Raw genomic sequence first — 21,015 nt, forward strand, 5'->3', positions numbered from 1 at the left:
TAAGGTGCCCCTAAGAAACTAAAGTAGCAAATCCATGACCTTTCAGAACACAAACTTATATTGCACTTCCAACATGAAATGGGCACGGAGTGGGACTGGGTATAGACATAGAGTATTCTGAACAAGGTTAGAAAAACGCAATCATGATCTCGAAACACCGTTAAACGACATTGACCCAAGACAATTATCTTTCCTGCAAAGACTCCAGAGACTGGTCAAGGGCCGTTTTGGTCGGATTACGAGGACCATAGACTTGATTTCCTCCGAGGGTTTGATGGGTTTAACTGACCAATACCCGAATGGTTTCCTACCCACAAGTGTAGGTGGATGAGTGTAAACTTATAAATAGAGAGGCATAAAAGACGGGGTCAGAAAGATAATTCGTCCACTAGCTGTTACGTCCGCCGTCGGTCAAAGACGGACATCCATCATAGAAAAATAAATCCCTCACCATAATTCATTAATAACTCCTTTTTATACTTTTGTCAATAATTTTAAAACCAATCAATTACTAAAAATGAACCGCGGTATCGTAATACTATTTTTGGTTATTGGATACTTTCAAAAACGCTCAGTTTTTGGTAAAAAAAAACCATGTCGTGTAATTATAGGTAATAAAACTTAATCGTCTATAAAACAGGTCTACACGACGATGGTCTGTCTTTAATGTCTAATACGTGGAAGGATAATGTCGAAAAAAGAAATAGTTGAGTCATGTAAACTAATTAAAATAAGAAGCTCTTAACTATATTCTAATTACTTCCTTTTGGCACCAAGCGTGGTGGAGTAAAAAATCAGTTTCTCCCGCCCTTGAAGACGACGAAACGTCAACCGGTATTTGCATATTAATTACGGATAATTACTTTTCACAGATATTAATCAGTTAATTTTTTTTTTTTTATAAAGCTGACTTTTTCACGGCCGATAACGGAATCGGTACATCCATCGTCAATGCAGTAGGTAAGTACCTCCTTTATGTCCTGAACGTAGAAGGGTTGAAAATGACGTAGAAAAAATACAAATTTCTATAATTTCCTTAACGATTAAGACCTTGTCACCTTGAAAAATATTAGATGTTTACGAAGTGATTCATATAATAGATAACGTGTTTTATCATCACGTTTAGGTTGTTTTTATGCAGTTGGTTAAATTACCTTTTAACACGTGAAAAACTAAGTTATTGCCAAGTATAGTCTATAGATTATAGAGTGGGAGGGTTCCTCAACTTCTTATCTCCTAAACGCCACGAATGTCTCGTGACGTGTTAAGGAAAATAGATTAGTGTCGGTAGAGAGGGGAGTAGACTGTGTATCCCTCCCTGTAGGCGCGCTTTTGTGAGAGGGGATACTGTACGCGCCTGGTAGGGGGGATGACACTAAGCTGAGAGACAGAAGGGTATGACGTTTGCATACGTAGAACTGACATTACTCTTATAGAGATTTCCAAAAGGATTTTAGGCCTAAATAGTTTCCATTGGTATTTTTACAGGTTGTTACATCGACACGTGCATACCAAATTTCTTAGAATGTAGCAGGCTGTCTGAGAGTAAACCGGCGTTTTTGAGATGCAGACACGCCCATCGGCGATGCATTGGAGGATGTTTCAAGAACTCTAAAAACCAGAACCCTTTCTCGATGGAAAATGGCCTATTAAAATAGGCCTCCTTCATTCTAACCCTAAAACCAATCCAAAACCAGGAAAAATACAAAAAAATGAAAGGCAAACGCTCTCAAAGCTCAAGGTGTAATACAAAATGATTGATTGTATTGACAATGGACGAATAAACGCAATGATCTTTTGAATAAAAAAATTGAAGAAATAACACGCTGTAATTTTCTATTTCAAAATTTATTTTAAAAATTTAAGCATACAAAAAATGACCGTCGTAAGAAATTTATGAGTATATTTAATTAGCAAAATGGAGAATATATGTAAGTTTTTCCGAAGTAGCTGATGGATTTAGGAATTATAGCCCATTCATTGGTTAAACCTTAGCGGATGTAACCATCTGGTTGAGACCGCAAGTACCATCTCCACGGTAAACGCGATAGTATCCTTGTTCACCCCACGTAGCGCCCCAACTGTTCTTCACGATCCAGAAGGGAAGAGTTTTATGGAACAATGGATAAGCTAGACGGAACGGAAGTAAGGGGCCAAGGTTTAGTCCCTAGGTCCTAAGGTCCCGCTTATTTGCCATTAAAAGTATTAAGTATAATTACTGTGGACTCCGTATCCAACAATTAGTACTCCATGGTCAAGGTTGGATGGACTGCACAAGAATTTCGGTGGATGAGAGATACCACCAAAGTAGAACTTTGAACCAAAACATTTTGGGGTTTAGGAGGTGGTTAAGAAGCTACTGGACGGTGGATTGGTATAAACTTTACATACTTGCATGGCATTAGCGTTGATACCAATGGACAAGGGTCCGTTTGTCACTAAAAAGTTAGCCATGTCAGTCTCGTCCGAGGACACATTGACCCATCCGCTGATGTTAACCTTAGCCAATTTTTGACTAAAACTGCATTTTTCGTCTTCGCCTTCGTATGGGTAGTCGCTTTCTTGCTCCAAACCACCCAATTCTTCAATTTGTTCGTAGGCGTTGCTAGGGAGACCTCCATTGCAACCTTGGTCTAACTTATCGCAATCAACGAGTTCTGGGACAACATAAATGAGATAAGGACTTCGTTTTGAAACTAGAGCGTTTGGGCATATTTAACCTTGTTCGGACAAAGAAATCAGTTGTCCCTTTGACAAGAACCATTGTCCTTCAACGTTTCCAGTGGTGGAAAATGCCCAGCAAGAACCGCAGGATCCTTGGTTTTTAACTTCAGTGACGGCGCCTTTTTCTCTCCAATCAAAAGACTCTGGTAAGTCAGCTACTCGGGTGATGACGGCTTTTTCACCGGACTTGTATTGTTTTTGCGCCAATGATGGTTTTAAACCCAAGAACTTCCTGTAGAATTCTTTAGCTATGATACAAAGTGACCCAAGGTCATTTCAGAAGTAAAACCACCATGGCAATCTGGATTTACCAGAAAGATCAGCGTGTTCAGTGATTCCGTACTTTCCAGTTCCAAGTTCATATTTGTTCAATAGATCAATTCTTTTCAAGTTGTTTTGGAAAATTTTGAATCGTAGGTTGCTTTCTATAAAATTTCGCGTGTGTACATACGTTTAAATTTCGCGGGAGAAAAAAAAGTAAAAACAGGACTGGACATAAGAAAAAAAAAAGGTAATGACCTTCAGGTGTGGAGTAAACCTTTTTGTATTGATATTGAAAACCTTGAAACAATCTTTTCTGTTCACTCAATGTTTTACGAAGAGGCTGGAAAGATTTACAGATTTGTTTGTTAACTAAATTTGATTGAAACAAAACCTTTCGGAATTTTGAGTGAGGAGTTGGAGAGGGGGGGGGTCGAGGGGTACTGAGAGAGGAGGAGCTACAGGGACGTGACGTCAATATTGGTAGTTTAAATAGAGCTATCTTAGAAGCCTTAGTGTGACATTACCTATGCTATTTGCCTATGGAACCAAAGGGTACCAAACATGGCCGCCCACTGCCAAAGCTAAGTGGTGACGTTTTACCTAGGAAATGATTGGAGAGGGGGGGGGGGTCGAGGGGTACTGAGAGGGGAGAAGCTACAGGGACGTGACGTCAATATTGGTAGTTTAAATAGAGCTATCTTAGAAGCCTTAGTGTGACATCATCTATACTATTTCCCTATAGAACCAAAGCGGTACCAAACATGGCCACCCACTGCCAAAGCTAAAGCTAAGTCGGTGACGTTTTACCTAGGCAATGACGTCACAACTGAGATATGTCTATTGTATTCCTTGATCTGAGGACTTTAATGTTTTATTAAGGAACTAGGGCAATATATGGTCGCCAAAATCAGGTAAGAGATAGGAGGGTGTGAAAGTTCCTACTAGAAGACTATATTTTTTGGAATTTAAAAGGGGCGTGTCTTAGGTGAGAGATAATAATGACAATAGATAACAGATTAAGGAATAACAAAACTAGAAGGTAAAAAAATTACAAGAGGCGTTAGCTTCTAAACCATAAAAATAACTTTATTCCAATAAACTTAAATGTGTTTTTTTTTTTTACATAACAGGTTCTACACTTGTGTTACAAAGGCAAGAAAAGCTGGAATGTTTGGGATAGGCAATGCAATTTAGAAAAAAAACTGGGTTAAATTGCAATTGCACAGAAAGCTGAAATGCATGGTGCTTTCTAGTTTAAACAACAACTTGGTTAATTAGTAATAAAATTTTAAGACGTTTCCTTAACATAATTTAACCTTAATAAAAATAATATTGGTATAAAATTTAACGTGACTGTTAACAAACATCACATCACATTTTTTGCAAAAACAAAAAGAACAAATCACATCACTTAATTAATTAGATAATTCTAATTGTACCTTCTTTTTATCTGATTGTTGAACAACATTCTTTCTTGGTTCACACTTTATCTTCAAAAGTGTCTTCTTTTGAAGCCAGGGTTGGCTCCAAACAACCGCAACACATGTTTCCAAAGGCTATCGATGCAATGATTATTATTATGATGATTATTTACCATTTAAAGTTTAAATATCAAACCTCCTTTTGATCCAATTCGCAAGATTCTACATCTTCAGCCTTAACTTTGTGTTTGTGGCATGTAGTTCTGCCAGCGGTGTAAGTAATTTCATATTTAACACCAGACACAACCTTATTTGAAGATATCAGATTATTAATTAAATAGAGTAGTGGCACTCCATGTTAACTACCCATAGAGCTTAATACAGTCAAAGGCAAGTAGGTGCCATTACTCTATAGGTTTTTTTTTTTTTTTTTTTTGCTCCATTTATTTGACGAGCTAGAACCCTATCAGAAGGTCATACAGCTCCATAGGGAAAAAAAAAAGAAAATATACAGAAATATACAAAAATACAAAATAGAAATGCAAATTTACAGGTTAAGGTACAGAAGAGATAACCATGACAATATCATACCTGAGACTTAGCTGAAATAATTTCTACAACTTTATCATGATAAAGACTGTTGCTAGACTTGCTTAATTCAACTGTGGCAAATTTAGCAGCGTCTTTAACGCCTTCATCAATCTTTCTTTCAGACCAACCACCAGCTAATGGGGCTCTATTAGCACCTCTACTTCCAGAGTTTCTTTGGCCTAAGGCACATTGTACAAGTACAATCACGCCTAATGCGGCTAATAATGTAACCTTCATGCTTGTAGACCTATAAAATACAGAAACAACAGCTAAAAACCATTAATAAAATAATACATAACTGCGTAATTAAAATTACCTTTGTTAAGCCTTGGCAAAAATATTAATCTCTCCTGCTGCTAGCAACGAAAAATGTTTTTGAAGATACTATTTATACTTTTCTGAATTTTGATAGCGTTATCTAATGATTTTGGAAACAATGGAATCGTTAGATAGCCTAAACAAACGGGGGGTGTGATTAAGAAATTGACAACTGACACAAAGTACTTGACCTAAAACAAAGAACTGATCATCCAGTAATCATTCAATCACCTGACTATTTTTAGCAGACATTAATATCGGAAATAAGTACAGAAATAAATGAACATCATTCCAAATTCAAAATATAAAACCGTAACTAAATGGATCGCGCAATAATTACAGTTAGTTTTCAAATGAAATACATTTATAATGAAATTAATGGATTAAAGCTATTTAAAACCTAATTTCATTTTACATTAAGATGTCCAAAAAGCAGTATGCTTATGTCCGCTCTCCTGAGAAAAACTAGCGGACGACAGTACTCTTACAGCTTACCTTATTGGGTAGCGGGTTTCTCTAAGTCATTTTGAAAAACTGGCGCGTTCAATCACCGCGTGTCACACCACAGTAGAGGTTCAAACATGCCTAATAAAGTCTTAAACGATTTTATAAAACAAAAAGTAATGAAACGTAAAGCCCCAAGCACTTCAATTAAACATGAGTCAAGCAAGAGGTTGAAAATTGCTAAAATACCGGCAACGCGAGGCTTAATGAACATGGTATTTAAAGTTGACGAAATTGTCCCAGCCCATATTGAATTGACACCTCCGGATAATGCTAAATCACTATACAAAACTAAGCCTAAATCAACATCAAGCGACACTGACACAGAGGAAGAGAATGTTGGTAATTTAACAACTGATGACCTGAAAAAGACTGAGGAACAAACCCAAGGGGATATACCAGAACCAGACAGTACTGAGCAACAAGATCTTGAACCTGGTGACGATTCCACGTTGGAAAGCAAATCTCTTATTGAACTGAAGAAGCCAATTAAGCCTTCCAAGAAACTTTGCAAAACCTCAGCTATTCGGAGGAAAATAACACACTACTTCAACTGGGCCAAGCTCTCTAAAAATGACAGCGATACTTCCGAGGGGGAAGATCATGATAATACCAAAGAAAATAATGATAATACCAAAGAAAAAGAAGTGGAGGATGACTTGGACAGTGAAGTCAAAGTGGTTGCAGTATTACAAGAAAAATTTGAAACATTGAAAAACACTGTTGTTGTAAAGATAAGAGGCCCAAAATTGGATCTTTCCTATTATAACTTGTTTGAAAAAGATATTTCGGACCAAATATTTCAAGAACTGGAAAATGGTGTGGAATATTTCACTGGAGATTTGACTAAAGTCAATATATATGGAAAATGGAGGAATATACCACGAAAACAGGTAAATTTTGAGTGATTCCATCGCTATAGCATTAGAAAGTGAGGATGTCTATAAAACGCCATCAGATTTACCCATTTTGTTCCTGTAAAAGATAGAGCAAACAAAAATTAGTATAATAACACCATTTTTGTACTAGGCTGCATATGGAGACGAAGGTTTGACATACACTTTTTCTGGTAACACCTTGCCCGCCAAACCATGGACACCTTTGTTAAAAGTATTGTGTCTAATAGCTAGGGAATTGGCCCAAGCTGATTACAACTTTGTCTTAGTTAACCGGTAAAATTGATAAACTAATTAACGAATTTTTTCCCCCAAGAACGTCCAAATGATTTTTTCTTTTTAGATACAACTCTGGTCAAGATTGCATTGGCGAACATCGTGATGATGAACCAGACCTGGACCCCTACGTACCAATTGCCTCAATGTCCTTTGGACAGCAGAGAGAATTTTTACTACGTCACAAAGACGTCAAGTTTAAGAGGACAACTACTATTTCTGACAAACGAATCGAGCTTGAGCATGGCTCGCTTTTGCTGATGAATTACCCAACAAACTTCCATTGGTATCACTCTTTGCCAAGATGCTCGACGTTGCACCCAAGAATAAATTTAACATTCAGGAAAATCATTCCGAGATCGGACCTTAATGTTTCTGAAAACCTGGATAAGAGTGATGTCAGTTGTCATGACCAAGATGTTCCCTACCAAACGCCTGGTTTAAATGATATTCCAAGCTGGGTTCAGAAATCTAAGCGATCTTCTCAGCATGGTAGCGAGGCTTCACCTCAACTTTACCGGCGTGGTAGCGAGGCTTCGCCTCAAGATTACCGGCGTCGTAGCGAGGCTTCGCCTCAAGATTTCCCTCCTCGTAGCGAGGCTTCGCCTCAAGATTATCGGCGTCGTAGCGAGGCTTCGCCTCAAGATTATCGGCGTCGTAGCGAGGCTTCGCCTCAAGATTACCGGCGTCGTAGCGAAGCATCACCTCAAGATTACCGGCGTGGTAGCGAGGCTTCTCCTCAAGATTACCGGCGTGGTAGCGAGGCTTCTCCTCAAGATTACCGGCGTCGTAGCGAGGCTTCACGTCAAGCTTACCGGCGTGTTAGCGAGGCTTCTCCTCAAGATTACAGGCGTCGTAGCGAGGCTTCTCCTCAAGATTACCGGCGTCGTAGCGAGGCTTCACCTCAAGATTACCGGCGTGGTAGCGAGGCTTCACCCCAAGATTACCGGCGTGGTAGCGAGGCTTCAACGCATCTTCACCAGCGTGGTAGCGAGGCTTCACCCCAAGATTACCGGCGTGGTAGCGAGGCTTCAACGCAACTTCACCAGCGTGATACCGAGGCTTCACCGCAACTTCACCAGCATGGTAGTGAGTCTTCACCGCAACTTTACCTGCAAGATATCAAAGCGTCACCCATACAATACAAGCAACAAGATGCCCATATTCAGCAATACCAACGAATGGTTTTAGGTTACCAACAAGATACTAGTCCAACAGTATCTCCTTTCTCTCACGCCTCTAACCAATAAATAAAATGTACAACTAAACAGTATTTCAAGTGCCAATTTTGTATTCATGTGTATAAGAGTATACATAAAACCTATGTTAATTCGTTTGAAGAAAAATGTTTATTCTATTATTTTGTATAACGCAACAAGTGCGTAAGCGTATTTTTGTCACTCTATTAAAATTATTTGAGAATTTCCCTTCTTCTATTTGTTACAAATATAAATTATATATATTTAAATACTATTAACCGTGACCAGAATGCCTTGGACGAACAACACAAAACGTAAAAATGAGCTGCAGAATCGCAAATCGATGGTATAAGCTATAAACCAGTAATTTCGCAACTCCAAGACCACAGTTTATTGGCTAGCTTTTCATCGTGAGCAATTTTAGGTAACGAGGCATTTCGTTTTGACATAAAGTACTTGCCGGTTACGCCTTCCAGTTCTTCCGCGCATGATAAGTATATTGACGTCTCGGACCCTTGTTTGGGTGTTTTGAAGAAGTACGTCGAAAGTACTTGACATATTTTGGGGAAGGATCTCAATATGGGTGACCCTACCACGCCGGGATGCAAGCAATTGACCGTGATGCCCGTGTCAATCAATCTTCGACTTAATTCCATAGCGAAAACACTCACAGCCAGCTTGGAGTCGCAATAACAGCTCATAGAACTCTGACTCGTCGCGTTACCGAAGTCATTCGGGTTTAATTTTCCGTATTTTTGCGCGATGGATGAGACCATAATGATTCTGCGTTAAAATCAAGATATTTCTGTAGTGTTAGCCCATAAATAACGCGTATAACGTCAAAAGCGGTCCAAAAAATTACTGTTTAAAATTACGGTAATTACGGACCGATTTTAAAGAAATTTACTTAAGCACATATATATTCCATATCAACCGGGTCATTTACCTTGCTGGGGAACTCGAATTCTTAAGCAAAGGTAACGTCAAATTGGTCAGCAAAAAATGTCCCAAGTAATTCACGGCCATTTGCATTTCAACGCCGTCAGCATTTCGCCTTGGTGTTCCGGATGGGTATAAAACGCCGGCGTTATTAATTAAGACATCAATGGAGTTAAATTTCTCTCGAATAAGTTCGACCACGCGTCGTACGCTCTTGCTGTTCGATAAATCCACGTAATAATGCCACACTTTGTGGTTGCCCGTTTGGTTAACTACGTTCTTCACAACTAAATCGCCTTCATTTGGTTCGTTACTAGCTATGATGACCTTACAACCTCTTTGTGCCAGAGCCAACGCCGTTTCTCTTTGGTTAAAAATTATTTAAATTAAAACGCGGGTGTAGTTGGATTGATGAGAAACTTAAAGTATACAGACCTACCAATTCCGGTTGAGCCTCCACTAATCAAAACAGTTTTATCGCGCATATCGCGTTGTTTCCACGATTCACCGTTACAAGCGTGAGTTGTAGCGAAGTAATAAGGCAAGTAAAATGCAATTGCTTTCCAAGCAACTCGTAATCCAAACCATAGCCATACCGTCCAATTTTCTAGCTTTTAACGTTATAAATTCTTTAGACATAATTTTACCATGGTCAAAGTTTAAAAGTAGGTATTAAATTGACCTTGATTAAATTATGTCCAAATATAAAGCCTTACTTTTTCGTACATCCTAAGACAATTCAAGTACACGCGCCCTTACCCAATGGAGAGTTTTAAACTGACTGAAGGTGTGTAAGTGAAAGTTAAGTTAAATTGCAAAGATAATTATCGTTACACAATATACTAGGAAGTATCAATCAAGTTTTAATAGAAATAGCCTTAAGTTATAAAATCCATTTTAAAAATAAATAATTTGTACATCGAGGCTTTTCACCGGTTTAATAGACTATTACTAAAGGGGCCTCAAGCGACCTAACCTCATTTCGAAACACCTCTTTGTAATTTCTACAACTTTACGTCGTTTGTAAAATGATCCATTTCCATTAAAAAAAATTACGGTGAACAGAAGTATAATATTTTAAGTGAAATTCTCACTGATTTTATGTAAATATCATCACTAAAGTCACATCACATGATAAAAATAGTAAACAAACATGAGCACTTTGGCTAGTGAAATACTAACCTAATTAACCCTTTTGTTTAAAAAACTGTTGAGTGTTGACTTTATGGATGTTAATTGGCATACGAGTTTCTTTCTAATAGTGGGATAAAGCTGTAACCCACACTTTTTCGTCAAAAAGGATGGCACAATTACTTCTGTTCTAGCATTGCCAAAGTTGACTATAAACTAGCTCTTTTGTTCCGGGAAAAAGGAATTTTAAGTACATAAATTAACACAAATTAAATTCCTTCGGGTAAATTGTAAAACCCTAAAGAAAAATACATAATTACTATAATTTTCCCATGCTTTATCGAAGTTTAATTACAGTCTTAAAATGGTACAAATGTAACATAAAATCCATATCAATTTGAAGGGTACTAAAACTGCAAAAACGACCCGACGTAAAATCTTACACAAAAAAAACATGACCTCAAATAAATATACAAGAACAAAATACTAATTGATGAAATAAATGAAATGGCACCCTACGTTAACATCTCATAGGCGCAGCCATACACTAGTTAAATACGTGACACTTCTCTATAATCCATCTCATCCGGAAGTTTCGGCTAATATAATTTAATTTTGAACAGAATCAGTAGTCTCTATGGCAATGCAACTTCAATTTGAAACCAACTCAAAACGAATGTATATAGGGAGTATGTGTTATGAACGCAAATTAAATCGTGAATATAGTGTCCCACAGAACTTATGTATTATAAAAACTACCAGAAGTATATAATATTTCTCTTCGAGAGAGAAGTGTACCACAAAACGGAGTAATTGTAACATGATTCTTCCCAACATCATTTTACATTTGGAGTGCTCAAGGTTACTAAACCGAATAAATAAATCATTACTCTATTAGCGATTAACTATTTGCCAAGGCGTATGCGCTTGTGCGTTTTTGTCCCACATCAAGACAATCAAGGTTTGTGGGTTGATTGTTGGGGATTTAGTACCAAACAGTTATAGAATTCACCCCACGGTGCGATGCCCATCTGAAGTTGGTTGAGAAGGAGAACAACAAACATACGGATACCGAGTGCCATCCTTCTTCTATTATCCCCTTCTGACACTACTTAAGAAGCTACCTGTACCTCCTTAGGGTCCGTATATGTGTCTCGAAAATGTACTTATAATAACCAGTTTGGGGTAGATAGGATGGTAAGAAAGAAAAAAATGTATTTCTTTATAACCTTTTTAAGTTGTTTAAAATTTCTATCCAGATTAGACAAACTTTTATTCTAAAGGTATGTTTCTTTAAGAATTTTAAGTCAAGTGATACTCCAGTCTATTAAGTATATTTCTACAAATAATACTAATTTATTTATGATTTGTTACTCCTCGATAGGGTATTGTTAATGTGTGAAAACGCTAAGATATAAATAAAACGCTGTATTGTTATTCAAGGTTATTAAGTATTTGAAATTTAAAACGAGTATAAATTGCAACAATTCTTTGGAGGTCGACTAGAAGAAATATGTATATCTTATAGTGCTGCTCAAAAATTCACCGGAAGGTTACTACGCGCAAAAACACGACCGCACGTTGTGATGTGTTTATTCAACTTAACTAAATAACCACTGGATATTTATTGAAGAGCTTGCATATATATATAAAACTGTTATATCTTTATCGGTCAGGAGTGTAATTTCGGTTCAAGACTGAAAACATTCTCAAAAAGAAAACATGGCGACTTGGAGGGAGTTGGATATGAAGGATCGAACGGTAATCATAACGGGATGCAACAGAGGAATTGGCAAAGAATCCGCTTTGCAATTGGCTAAAAGGGGTGCTAAAGTTATCATGGCTTGTCGGGACTTGGAAAAATCAGAGGAAGTACGCCAGGAAATTATTAAAAACAGTAAAAATGAAAGAGTCGTTCTGAAGAAGTTGGATTTGAATGATTTAAACGCGGTGAAGAGTTTTGCCAGTGAGATAATATCGAGTGAAAATCGATTAGATGTCTTGATTTGCAATGCGGCCGCTTATTATAAAGGTATTTACAATATTATTCTTTCAAATGTTTCTGTTTATAACAGGAGTTAAGGGTTTAGTGACGATTTTAACGAATTACTTATACCCTAATTTTACCTTGGTAATTTACCAATTAACGATAATTAAATTTTCATTAAAACTAACTCGTAATTTACGGGTAAAATTATAAGAAACTTGACCAATTCAAACTTTCATTTACAGAAAAATCTCTAACGGTGGATGCTGTCGAACGTGGCTTTTCAACCAATTACTTGGGCCACTTCGTCCTTGTGCTACAATTACTACCCTTATTGAAGAAGGCCCCAAACGGAAGAATCGCGATGGTAACATCGATACTCTATCTCTACGGTCATCTTGACTTTGAAAACTTAAATGGTGAAAAAAGTTACAATGGAAAGACAAGGTACTGCGACCATAAACTGGCAGTCTTGTTGTTCGTCAAGGAATTGAGCGCCAAAATAAAAGAATGTAACGTTACCATTAACGCTGTCCATCCTGGTGTTGCGAGCACGGATTTATTCAACGCGGTTATTGGGTCGCGATTGACGTGTATCATGCCATGTATGTTCGATGATTTGGAGGATGCGGCGAGTTCAGCCGTGTTTGTAGCGACTTGCGCCGATCTAGGAGGGATTAGTGGAAAATTTTTCTTTAAAAGAAAACACGCGTCATTAGCACCACACGCTGATAACGCCGCGGTTGCCAAAATGTTATGGAAAGTTAGTTGTAAATACGCTGGAATTAATCCCGAACAAGCTCTCTGAAAACTATCTATGGGAAACACATGAAGATGAGGATTTTTGACGCGTATAACAGCTTAATGAACATATTATAAACGACATAGCTTAAAATCAACATGTGATCAAGATTTTCAAACGTTTCGTAGACTTTAATTAGGCCTAAATACAATTCGTGTGTCACAAGGATGTTTGTAAGGCATGATATTATCAGATAACGCAGTTGTACCTATTTGTTTGTAAAAAAAAGGGCAAGTGATATACCTAGGAGGATTATGGACTTCTGCATAAACTTGCATTTTGCGGAAGTCAATTTCAATAAAAACATTACACAGCATTTTTAAATGGCGCATATTGAACTTTGTAAAATAAATAGATGATTAACGTTTAATTGGTGTTCATTATTGCTATCGCCGAGTACACATCAACAGTCGTTATCCCTAGCTTCATCATGACAGGTTCGAAAGAAATTGAAATGGAGGGGAAAACGGTGATAATAACTGGGGCAAACCGTGGTCTTGGTAGGGAGACCGCCTTCCAATTAGCCACGAGAGGGGCAAAGGTCATCATGGCGTGTCGTAACGTCACGATGGCCGAAGACGTCCGAAAACAATTGGTGGAAGAGACGGGGAATAGAAACATATTCGTCAGAAAACTGGATTTGGCAAGTTTGAATTCTGTAAGAAGTTTCGCGAATGAGATATTGGCAACTGAAAACAGGTAAGCACTGTTACGTTTTCACTCAGAAGTGAGTTAAATCGAAGTTCACCATATTTTATTTGTTTTAAGGCTGGATGTTCTAGTTTGCAACGCGGCAGTTATTTCCTTGGAAAGAGTCTTAACAGAGGACGGTTTCGAAAGCACTTTCCAAATTGATTATTTGGGCCACTTTCTACTTGTCATGTTACTTTTGCCATTATTAAAGAAGAGTCAACCATCCAAAATCATCGTGGTAACATCAATAGCCTACGTCTTCGGAAATATGGACCTAAACTGCGAGATTAGTTACAACGCGGGGAAATCCTACGGCACTGCCAAACTGGCCTTATTATTATTCGTCCAAGAACTGGATCGAAAGTTACGTGGAACGGAGGTCAGAATCAACGCCGTGCATCCGGGACTCATAATGACCAATCTGGTCAAGCAAAGTCATTGGCTGTGGTGGCTCATAGTTAAACTTTCTGGATGGTTCATTGGTGACGTCAAGGCAGGAGCCGATACGTCAGTTTATCTAGCAGTTTCCGAGGGTGTGGCCAATGAGAGTGGTAATTTGTATTACTGGCGTATGAAAATTCCAATTACACCTTACGCTAGAGATATGGCAAGAGCCAAAGAGCTGTGGGAGCGTAGTTGCGAGTTCGTCGGGTTAAATGTCGACACACGCAATTTGTCCGTTGATTAAATATAAATATTCGGTTTATGGTCATTTTACCACTTATAGAGAACACAATTTTGAATAAGACGGATTCATTAATTTCTTACTTGAAAATACGCTTACTTGATAAAAACTATTTCTCACGAAAGCTATTTTAACGTTGTTTTTTAGTTCGAAATTTTGCGGAATCTTCAAATTTAATCAAAAATACCTTATCACAGCATTTTCAAATATTGTGTATTGGACTTTGTAAACAAAATATAATTAAATTTTAATTGGTGTTCCTTATTGCTATCGTCAAGTAGAAATCAACAGTCGTTATCCCTAGCTTCATCATGACAGGTTCGAAAGAAATTAAAATGGAGGGGAAAACGGTGATAATAACTGGGGCAAACCGTGGCATTGGTAGGGAGACAGCTTTCCAATTAGCCACGAGAGGGGCAAAGGTCATCATGGCCTGTCGTAACGTCACGATGGCCGAAGACGTCCGAAAACAATTGGTGGATGAGACGGGGAATAGAAACATATTCGTCAGGAAACTGGATTTGGCAAGTTTGAATTCTGTAAGAAGCCTTGCCCAAGAGGTATTGGCAACTGAAGACAGGTAAGCACCGTCAAGTTTTGACGCATATGGTTCAATCAGTCGGAAGTTCGCCATATTTAATTTCTTTGAAGGTTGGATGTTTTAGTTTGCAACGCAGCCGCTGTTTCCCTGGAAAAAGTCTTAACAGAGGACGGTTTCGAAAGCACTTTCCAAATCGACTATCTGGGCCACTTTCTACTTGTCACGCTACTTTTGCCATTATTAAAGAAGAGTCAACCATCCAGAATCATCGTGGTATCATCAATAGCCTACGTTTTCGGAAATATGGACCTAAACTGCGATATTAGTTACAACGCGGCGAAATCGTACAGCAACGCCAAACTGGCCTTGGTTTTATTCGTTCAAGAACTGGATCGAAGGTTGCGAGGAACGGAGGTCACAATCAACGCCGTGCACCCGGGAGTCATAATGACCGATCTGGTCAAGCAAAGCCCTTGGGTGTGGTGGCTCATAGTTAAACTTTCTGGATGGTTCATAAGTGACGTCAATGCAGGAGCCGATACGTCAGTTTATCTAGCAGTTTCCGAGAATGTGGCCAATGAGAGTGGCAATTTGTATTACTGGCGTATGAAAATTCCAATTACACCTTACGCTAGAGATATGGCAAGAGCCAAAGAGTTGTGGGAGCGTAGTTGCGAGTTCGTCGGGTTAAATGTCGATACACTCCATTTGTCCGTTGATAAAATATAAATATTCGGTTTATGGTCATTTTCCCACTTATCGAGAACACAATTTTGAATAACACGGATTCATTAATTTCTATCTTCAAAATTCGCTTGCTTGATAAAAGCTACTTTTGACGCAGTTTTCTAGTTCAAAATTTTACGGAATCTTCAAATTTAACGAAAAATACCTTATCACAGCATTTTTAAATGGCGTATATTGGACTTTGTCAAATAAAAAGATAATTATTTCATTAACGTTTAATTGGTGTTCCTTATTGCTATCGCCGAGTAGTCATCAACAGTCGTTATCCGTAGCTTCATCATGTCAGGTTTAAAAGAAATTAAAATGGAGGGGAAAACGGTGATAATAACGGGAGCAAACCGTGGTCTTGGTAGGGAGACCGCTTTCCAATTAGCCACTAGAGGGACAAAGGTCATCATGGCGTGCCGTAACGTCACGATGGCCAAAGACGTCCGAAAACAATTGGTGGAAGAGACGGGGAATAGAAACATTTTCGTCAAGAAACTGGATTTGGCAAGTTTAAATTCTGTCAGAAGTTTTGCGCGTGAGATATTGGCAACTGAAGACAGGTAAGCACTTTAAGTTTTTAAGTACATGGTTCAGCCAGTCAGAATTATGTTAAGTCGAAGTTCACAATATTTTATTTGTTTGGAGGTTGGATGTTTTAATTTGCAACGCAGCCGCTGTTTCCTCGAAAAAAGTCTTAACAGAGGACGGTTTCGAAAGCACTTTCCAAATCGACTATTTGGGACACTTTCTGCTTGTCATGTTACTTTTGCCATTAATAAAAAAGAGTCAACCATCCCGAGTCATCATGCTAACATCCCTACTATTTGTCTTCGGAAGTATGGACCTAAACTGCGATAACAGTTACTACGCAATAAAATCCTACGGCACCGCCAAACTGGCCTTAGTTTTATTCGTACAAGAACTGGATCGAAGGTTGCGAGGAACGGAGGTCAGAATCAACGCCGTGCATCCGGGGCTCATAATGACCGATCTGGTCAAGCAAAGTCCTCGGTGGTTCTCGTTCATAACTGGACTTTTTCGATGGTTTATCAGTGACGTCAAGACGGGAGCCGATACAACAGTTTATTTGGCAGTTTCCGAGGATGTAGCCAATGAAAGTGGCAATTTGTATTACTGGCGTATGAAAATTCCAATTACACCTTACGCTAGGGATATGGCAAGAGCCAAAGAGTTGTGGGAGCGTAGTTGCGAGTTTGTCGGGTTAAATGTCGATACACGCGACTTGTCCGTTGATTATAAATAAATTTCCGTAACCCTTCAATCGTCTAGATGCTGAGGGTTGTTTAGTTCTTTTTTTTCTAATAAAATTATTAAATCTAATCCTCTCCTACTACAACTACGTCGCCAGGCACCCCTACCCACCGGGTGCAATAAGGTCCAGACGCTCTGAAACTACCATGTCTTCAGATTTTTTCTTCGTTATGGTAAATAGGAATTACGTTATTCATGGCTCTAGGTTTAAGGATAAAACAATAAAAATGTCTTTAAGAAAATTACATCGTTTTTCGATATTGTATTCATTACAAACTAATAAACTATAATTTAGTAAGAGTGCGTTGTTTAGTTAAAACCGGTTACCTAATCCGTAATTGGTAGACAGTGTTTTCAATAATTATAAAACAAACAAAAATGGTTTAATAGAACCAGCATATCCAGTTATTCATTAACATCTTTGGAGGAGTTTCCCCATCAATCAAACGTATCAAAAAATTATTCAACAGGGAGTAAGAAATACGTGAATATAATATTCAGTTCATACCAGGAAAACTGTGCTAAAATCCTTCGATACGAAATATGCTTTTGCAATATGAATAATCAAATGTTGGGTAAAAAAAGGTAGAAGTTCAAATTAAAACTCTTCATTATTTTCTTCAGAGGTCTAAGGACAGAGAGACAGTCTCACTGACCGGGTGAAGATGCCAAACTGGAGGGAAACGCGTATTGAAAATAAGACGGTTATAATAACGGGTGCAAATCGAGGAATTGGTCGAGAAACCGCGTTTCAATTAGCCAAAAGAGGGGCTAGAGTTATTATGGCGTGTCGTGATGTCACGGCCACGGAATTAGTTATGAACGAAATCGCGAGGGAAACGGACAATCACAAACTAGTGGTCAAGAAACTAGATTTGGGTAGTTTAACTTCGGTTAAAGGCTTCGCAAATTATATCCTAGCCACGGAGACCCGTCTGGACATACTGATTTGTAACGCGGGTAGCTTTTTTCCGGATAAAGGTTTTACCGAAGATGGGTTCGAACGCAACTTCGCCATCAATTACTTGGGACACTTTTTATTGGTCACTTTACTCCTGCCATTGTTAAAGCAAAGTCAACCGTCGAGAATTATCATGTTGACCTCGTTGTTGTACGTCATGGGACGAGTCAACTTTCGCAACTTAAACGCGGAAAGAAGGTACGGTACCGTAACAACTTACGGTACCTCCAAGTTAGCGGTTCTTCTATTTGTCAAGGAATTAACAAGAAGATTACGCAATACCGACGTTACGGTCAACGCCGTTCATCCTGGTGTTGTTCGCACTGATATTTTCAAGGACGTCCATAAAGGTTGGCAGTATTTTCTAAGAGCGACTCGATGGTTTATGACTGGAGTAAAAGATGGTGCGAAGACGTCCGTTTATTTAGCTGTATCTGAAAACGTGGCTAGTAAGACCGGTAACTTGTATTACTGCTGCAAAAAAGTTCCCATGTTTCCTTGTGCCAAAAATTCAAGAAAGGCAAGAGCTTTGTGGAATATGAGTTGCGAAATGTGTAATGTGAATCCCGACAATTTGATTCAAAACACAGTGGTCACTTTTGAAACTATTCCAATTGACTAACCACCAAACTAACTTAAGTAGGCCTATTTGTGAATGTACTCAATTGATTGTTACTGTAATAAAACGTTTGGTTATTTTCCCACTTAAGACAACAAAATGTATACGAATATGCAAAACATTATTTATTGAAATAAAACACGTTTGGTTGATATATCACAATATTTCCCTGTTATGAGGACATAGCTCCTGTTATTCAGTTTCGAAATGGGCACGTATAAGGAATTGAGACATTTCGCAAGAAATCTATTTCGTAAAGATTTCTTTCCACAAACAAGCCATTATAACTTAAAAATGATGGACTAGACAATGCAGGAACAAAGTTCTAGTGCCTTAATGCTGGCTTAGATCATTTAGGGAGAGGGACGTTTTCAAGTCCTTCAATTCAATATCGCCTTTAGTCGTTTCTACTTTGCGTTTTTGGAGAATTTTGCCACCAGTGTACCCTATTTGAATATAGATTTTTAAGAAACTTCGCGTCATACACGCTTTTAAAATTTAGGATAATACCCAAAACTGAGCCTCCTACAGCGCCAGCTACACCCGCAATCTTGAAGCCAGCCATTAAACCTACAGGCCCTCCTACTATGCAACCCACAATGGCGCCAGTTATTGGTAACATGGCCATTTTGTACCTAGCTGCCTTATCAAGGAAGCTTGTGCCTTCGCGTACATTTTCGTGGGCTGTGTCCACGTGACCTTCAATAGTGTTCAAGGTCTCTTTCTGACTCTATTGTCCAGTAAAAAGGCCTTTAAAAGAACATTTCTTCAAAGTATAGCCAAATAACCATACCATAACTACTTGCGCGAATCCAGAGATCAATGAGTTTAACTCCATCATTTCCTTAATTTAATTTAAGGTTTTAGAATGGGAAAACTAAAACTGGATAATGGTGCTTCAAAATGTGATCAAGTAGGTCAAAGTAAGTCTGAATGTTACCACTTGGCCTAGTTGGTCTCATTTAGAAGTATCATCACTGTAGTGTCCATGACAAAGACATACTTTTCTTAAATATTCCCAAGAGTGTAATGTAGCTCTTTGTTTGGTATTCTGTACCAATTCAGCTTTTAATACAGCCTCTTCATTAAAAGGACTTTCCAAATCACCAACAGTACCAAACATATTGGGGTTTTGACTTAAATTATGAGAATTTGCCTCATTTTCATATGAAGCACTATTTGTTAATGATTTCCTCTGCCTTACAACCGCCTCCCCATCTTGGGATTTTTGTATAATTGAACAAGGCTCCATGGCGTCACTATGGCTATCTGAATTGCGCGTACACTATAAGTTTACCTTAACAAAGAACTTGTAAAACTTAAGTTCATCTACCTATGAATGTTGTAATTTCTAGAGTAATACTAGTTTGTATGACCCTGACATCCTGGTCAAACTGCGTCAAATCCTCATCAGCAACTTGCTGGCGGACAATTTCTAATTCATACATGTCCTGTTTTAATTGCTGGACGGTTCTTGAAGCATTGACAAGTTCAGTGAGCAATTTCTCATATTGTTCATTTTTCTTGTACTATAATTACAAGTACCACCAGTTAATACAAAGTAATACCTTTAATTACAAAGCATTAACTGACGTTATCAATATTATTTCGTTGTTTTTTAAGTAAGTTAAGATGTAAATCCACAACTTTTGATATTCTAGTGAGTGCAAATTGCAACTTTCTCAAAGGTTGCTTCCCAACTTGATTGGCAGGGTTCAGAACTGATTCTTCTGACGTTGAACGATTCATATTGGTCAAATCCAAGATTTTAGTACCCTTAAGTTGTTAGAAAAGTAATGCGCAATTTCAAAAGTTAAATTTGGTAGGCATCCAAACATATAGGCTACTTTGGTTGCCAATGTCCTCAGCTGCGTATAACTGGACAAGGCTTAATATTATCAACTCACCAACAAAGAAAACTTTGAGGTTTTTAAGTTAAACATTTGAAATAACAAAACGAAAATAAAACTGGAATAGTCTTCAATGTTTTCTCCAACATATTGCGCGTAAAATCTACATACTACGATAAGGTGGGAACAAACGCAACTGGCAACTTGGCTTCGTAGAATCAACCTTATCAACAAAGAAGTTGCGTAATCCAACCTTCAAGCTATCAGGACGGTGACCACAGTCACGGCACCCCGTGTTATAAGCCTATTCCAACCAATAACGCAAAAGCCAGAGTGCTGTCAAAGGTCTGTAGAAGTATTTACCAATGAATATACCGAAAGCAGATGGCAACAGAGGCACCAGTCACAAGTATAACGGGTTTCCAAGAGGAACGAGCGGGAAATTTCAACCAGTTCCTATAGCCTAGAGAGTCCTAGCTTCCATCCAACCGTATCAGTCTAAGAAACGTTAAGAGCCTTTTATCACTCCTCTTCAAGTCTCAACCTCTTGGGTGTCATTGAAATAAGATCCTAAAGAGTTCCTAAAACTTTCCACAATTGTTGTTGA

At 38.3% G+C, this 21,015-nt stretch overlaps 6 protein-coding genes, 1 long non-coding RNA gene and 4 pseudogenes across 9 annotated transcripts in view; 7 read left to right on the forward strand and 4 right to left on the reverse strand.

Moving 5' to 3' along the window:
* The first annotated feature begins 49 nt into the window (after positions 1–49).
* Positions 50–1,822, forward strand: LOC149654067 (uncharacterized). Its single transcript, XM_089845451.1, has 6 exons — positions 50–126; positions 202–581; positions 641–706; positions 778–834; positions 907–960; positions 1,489–1,822. Exons 2-6 carry the CDS (start codon positions 518–520, stop codon positions 1,656–1,658), a joined length of 411 nt encoding a protein of 136 aa, XP_089701577.1. The 5' UTR covers positions 50–126; positions 202–517; the 3' UTR covers positions 1,659–1,822.
* On the reverse strand, positions 636–1,177 carry LOC149654068 (uncharacterized). Its single transcript, XR_016370492.1, has 2 exons — positions 1,059–1,177; positions 636–980 (listed from the first exon to the last, which is right to left on the reverse strand). It is a non-coding gene; the product is annotated as an uncharacterized LOC149654068 (long non-coding RNA).
* A 7-nt stretch (positions 1,823–1,829) lies between the features above and the next one.
* Positions 1,830–5,561, reverse strand: LOC149654069 (cathepsin L-like). 2 transcript variants are annotated; one of them, XM_089845445.1, is made up of 11 exons: positions 5,496–5,561; positions 5,317–5,418; positions 5,001–5,247; positions 4,606–4,716; positions 4,428–4,544; positions 3,244–3,328; positions 3,036–3,149; positions 2,721–2,972; positions 2,392–2,657; positions 2,220–2,313; positions 1,830–2,130 (listed from the first exon to the last, which is right to left on the reverse strand). In XM_089845445.1, exons 3-11 carry the CDS (start codon positions 5,235–5,237, stop codon positions 1,985–1,987), a joined length of 1,422 nt encoding a protein of 473 aa, XP_089701571.1. In that variant the 5' UTR covers positions 5,238–5,247; positions 5,317–5,418; positions 5,496–5,561; the 3' UTR covers positions 1,830–1,984. The 2 variants fall into 2 exon arrangements, with proteins under 2 accessions (XP_089701571.1, XP_089701570.1); XM_089845444.1 differs by having other exon boundaries at positions 5,317–5,542.
* Positions 5,562–5,899: 338 nt separating this feature from the next.
* Positions 5,900–8,420, forward strand: LOC149654070 (uncharacterized). The gene is made up of 3 exons (XM_089845442.1): positions 5,900–6,715; positions 6,852–6,994; positions 7,062–8,420. The coding sequence occupies exons 1-3, from the start codon at positions 5,900–5,902 to the stop codon at positions 8,242–8,244; spliced, it is 2,142 nt and encodes a 713-aa protein (XP_089701568.1). The 3' UTR covers positions 8,245–8,420.
* LOC149654071 (retinol dehydrogenase 11-like) overlaps positions 6,881–21,015 on the reverse strand; it is a 44,884-nt gene continuing 30,749 nt past the window's right edge. Inside the window, exons 3-5 of the mRNA XM_089845449.1 lie at positions 9,568–9,743; positions 9,140–9,496; positions 6,881–8,976 (exon numbers count right to left, since the gene is read on the reverse strand). Of these exons, the coding sequence (XP_089701575.1) occupies positions 8,547–8,976; positions 9,140–9,496; positions 9,568–9,617 (837 nt within the window). The 5' untranslated portion in view covers positions 9,618–9,743 and the 3' untranslated portion in view covers positions 6,881–8,546. The remainder of the gene's footprint in view (positions 8,977–9,139; positions 9,497–9,567; positions 9,744–21,015) is intronic.
* LOC149654072 (retinol dehydrogenase 13-like) lies at positions 11,951–13,236 on the forward strand. The gene is made up of 2 exons (XM_089845448.1): positions 11,951–12,295; positions 12,496–13,236. Exons 1-2 carry the CDS (start codon positions 11,986–11,988, stop codon positions 13,056–13,058), a joined length of 873 nt encoding a protein of 290 aa, XP_089701574.1. The 5' UTR covers positions 11,951–11,985; the 3' UTR covers positions 13,059–13,236.
* On the forward strand, positions 13,483–14,433 carry LOC149654073 (retinol dehydrogenase 11 pseudogene; annotated as a pseudogene). The gene is made up of 2 exons (XR_016370437.1): positions 13,483–13,751; positions 13,821–14,433. The product of XR_016370437.1 is annotated as a retinol dehydrogenase 11 pseudogene (transcript).
* LOC149654074 (retinol dehydrogenase 11 pseudogene) lies at positions 14,742–15,700 on the forward strand (annotated as a pseudogene).
* On the forward strand, positions 16,022–16,970 carry LOC149654075 (retinol dehydrogenase 13 pseudogene; annotated as a pseudogene).
* On the forward strand, positions 17,644–18,561 carry LOC149654076 (retinol dehydrogenase 12 pseudogene; annotated as a pseudogene).
* Syx17 (syntaxin 17) lies at positions 18,663–20,995 on the reverse strand. The gene is made up of 7 exons (XM_089845447.1): positions 20,466–20,995; positions 20,152–20,334; positions 19,892–20,087; positions 19,562–19,827; positions 19,352–19,402; positions 19,069–19,288; positions 18,663–19,004 (listed from the first exon to the last, which is right to left on the reverse strand). Exons 1-7 carry the CDS (start codon positions 20,499–20,501, stop codon positions 18,892–18,894), a joined length of 1,065 nt encoding a protein of 354 aa, XP_089701573.1. The 5' UTR covers positions 20,502–20,995; the 3' UTR covers positions 18,663–18,891.

Source organism: Phalangium opilio, unplaced genomic scaffold (genome assembly GCF_054372755.1).
Source record: "Phalangium opilio isolate 3A_F unplaced genomic scaffold, DU_Popi_V2 ptg000079l_1, whole genome shotgun sequence".
Lineage (NCBI taxonomy): Eukaryota > Metazoa > Arthropoda > Arachnida > Opiliones > Phalangiidae > Phalangium > Phalangium opilio.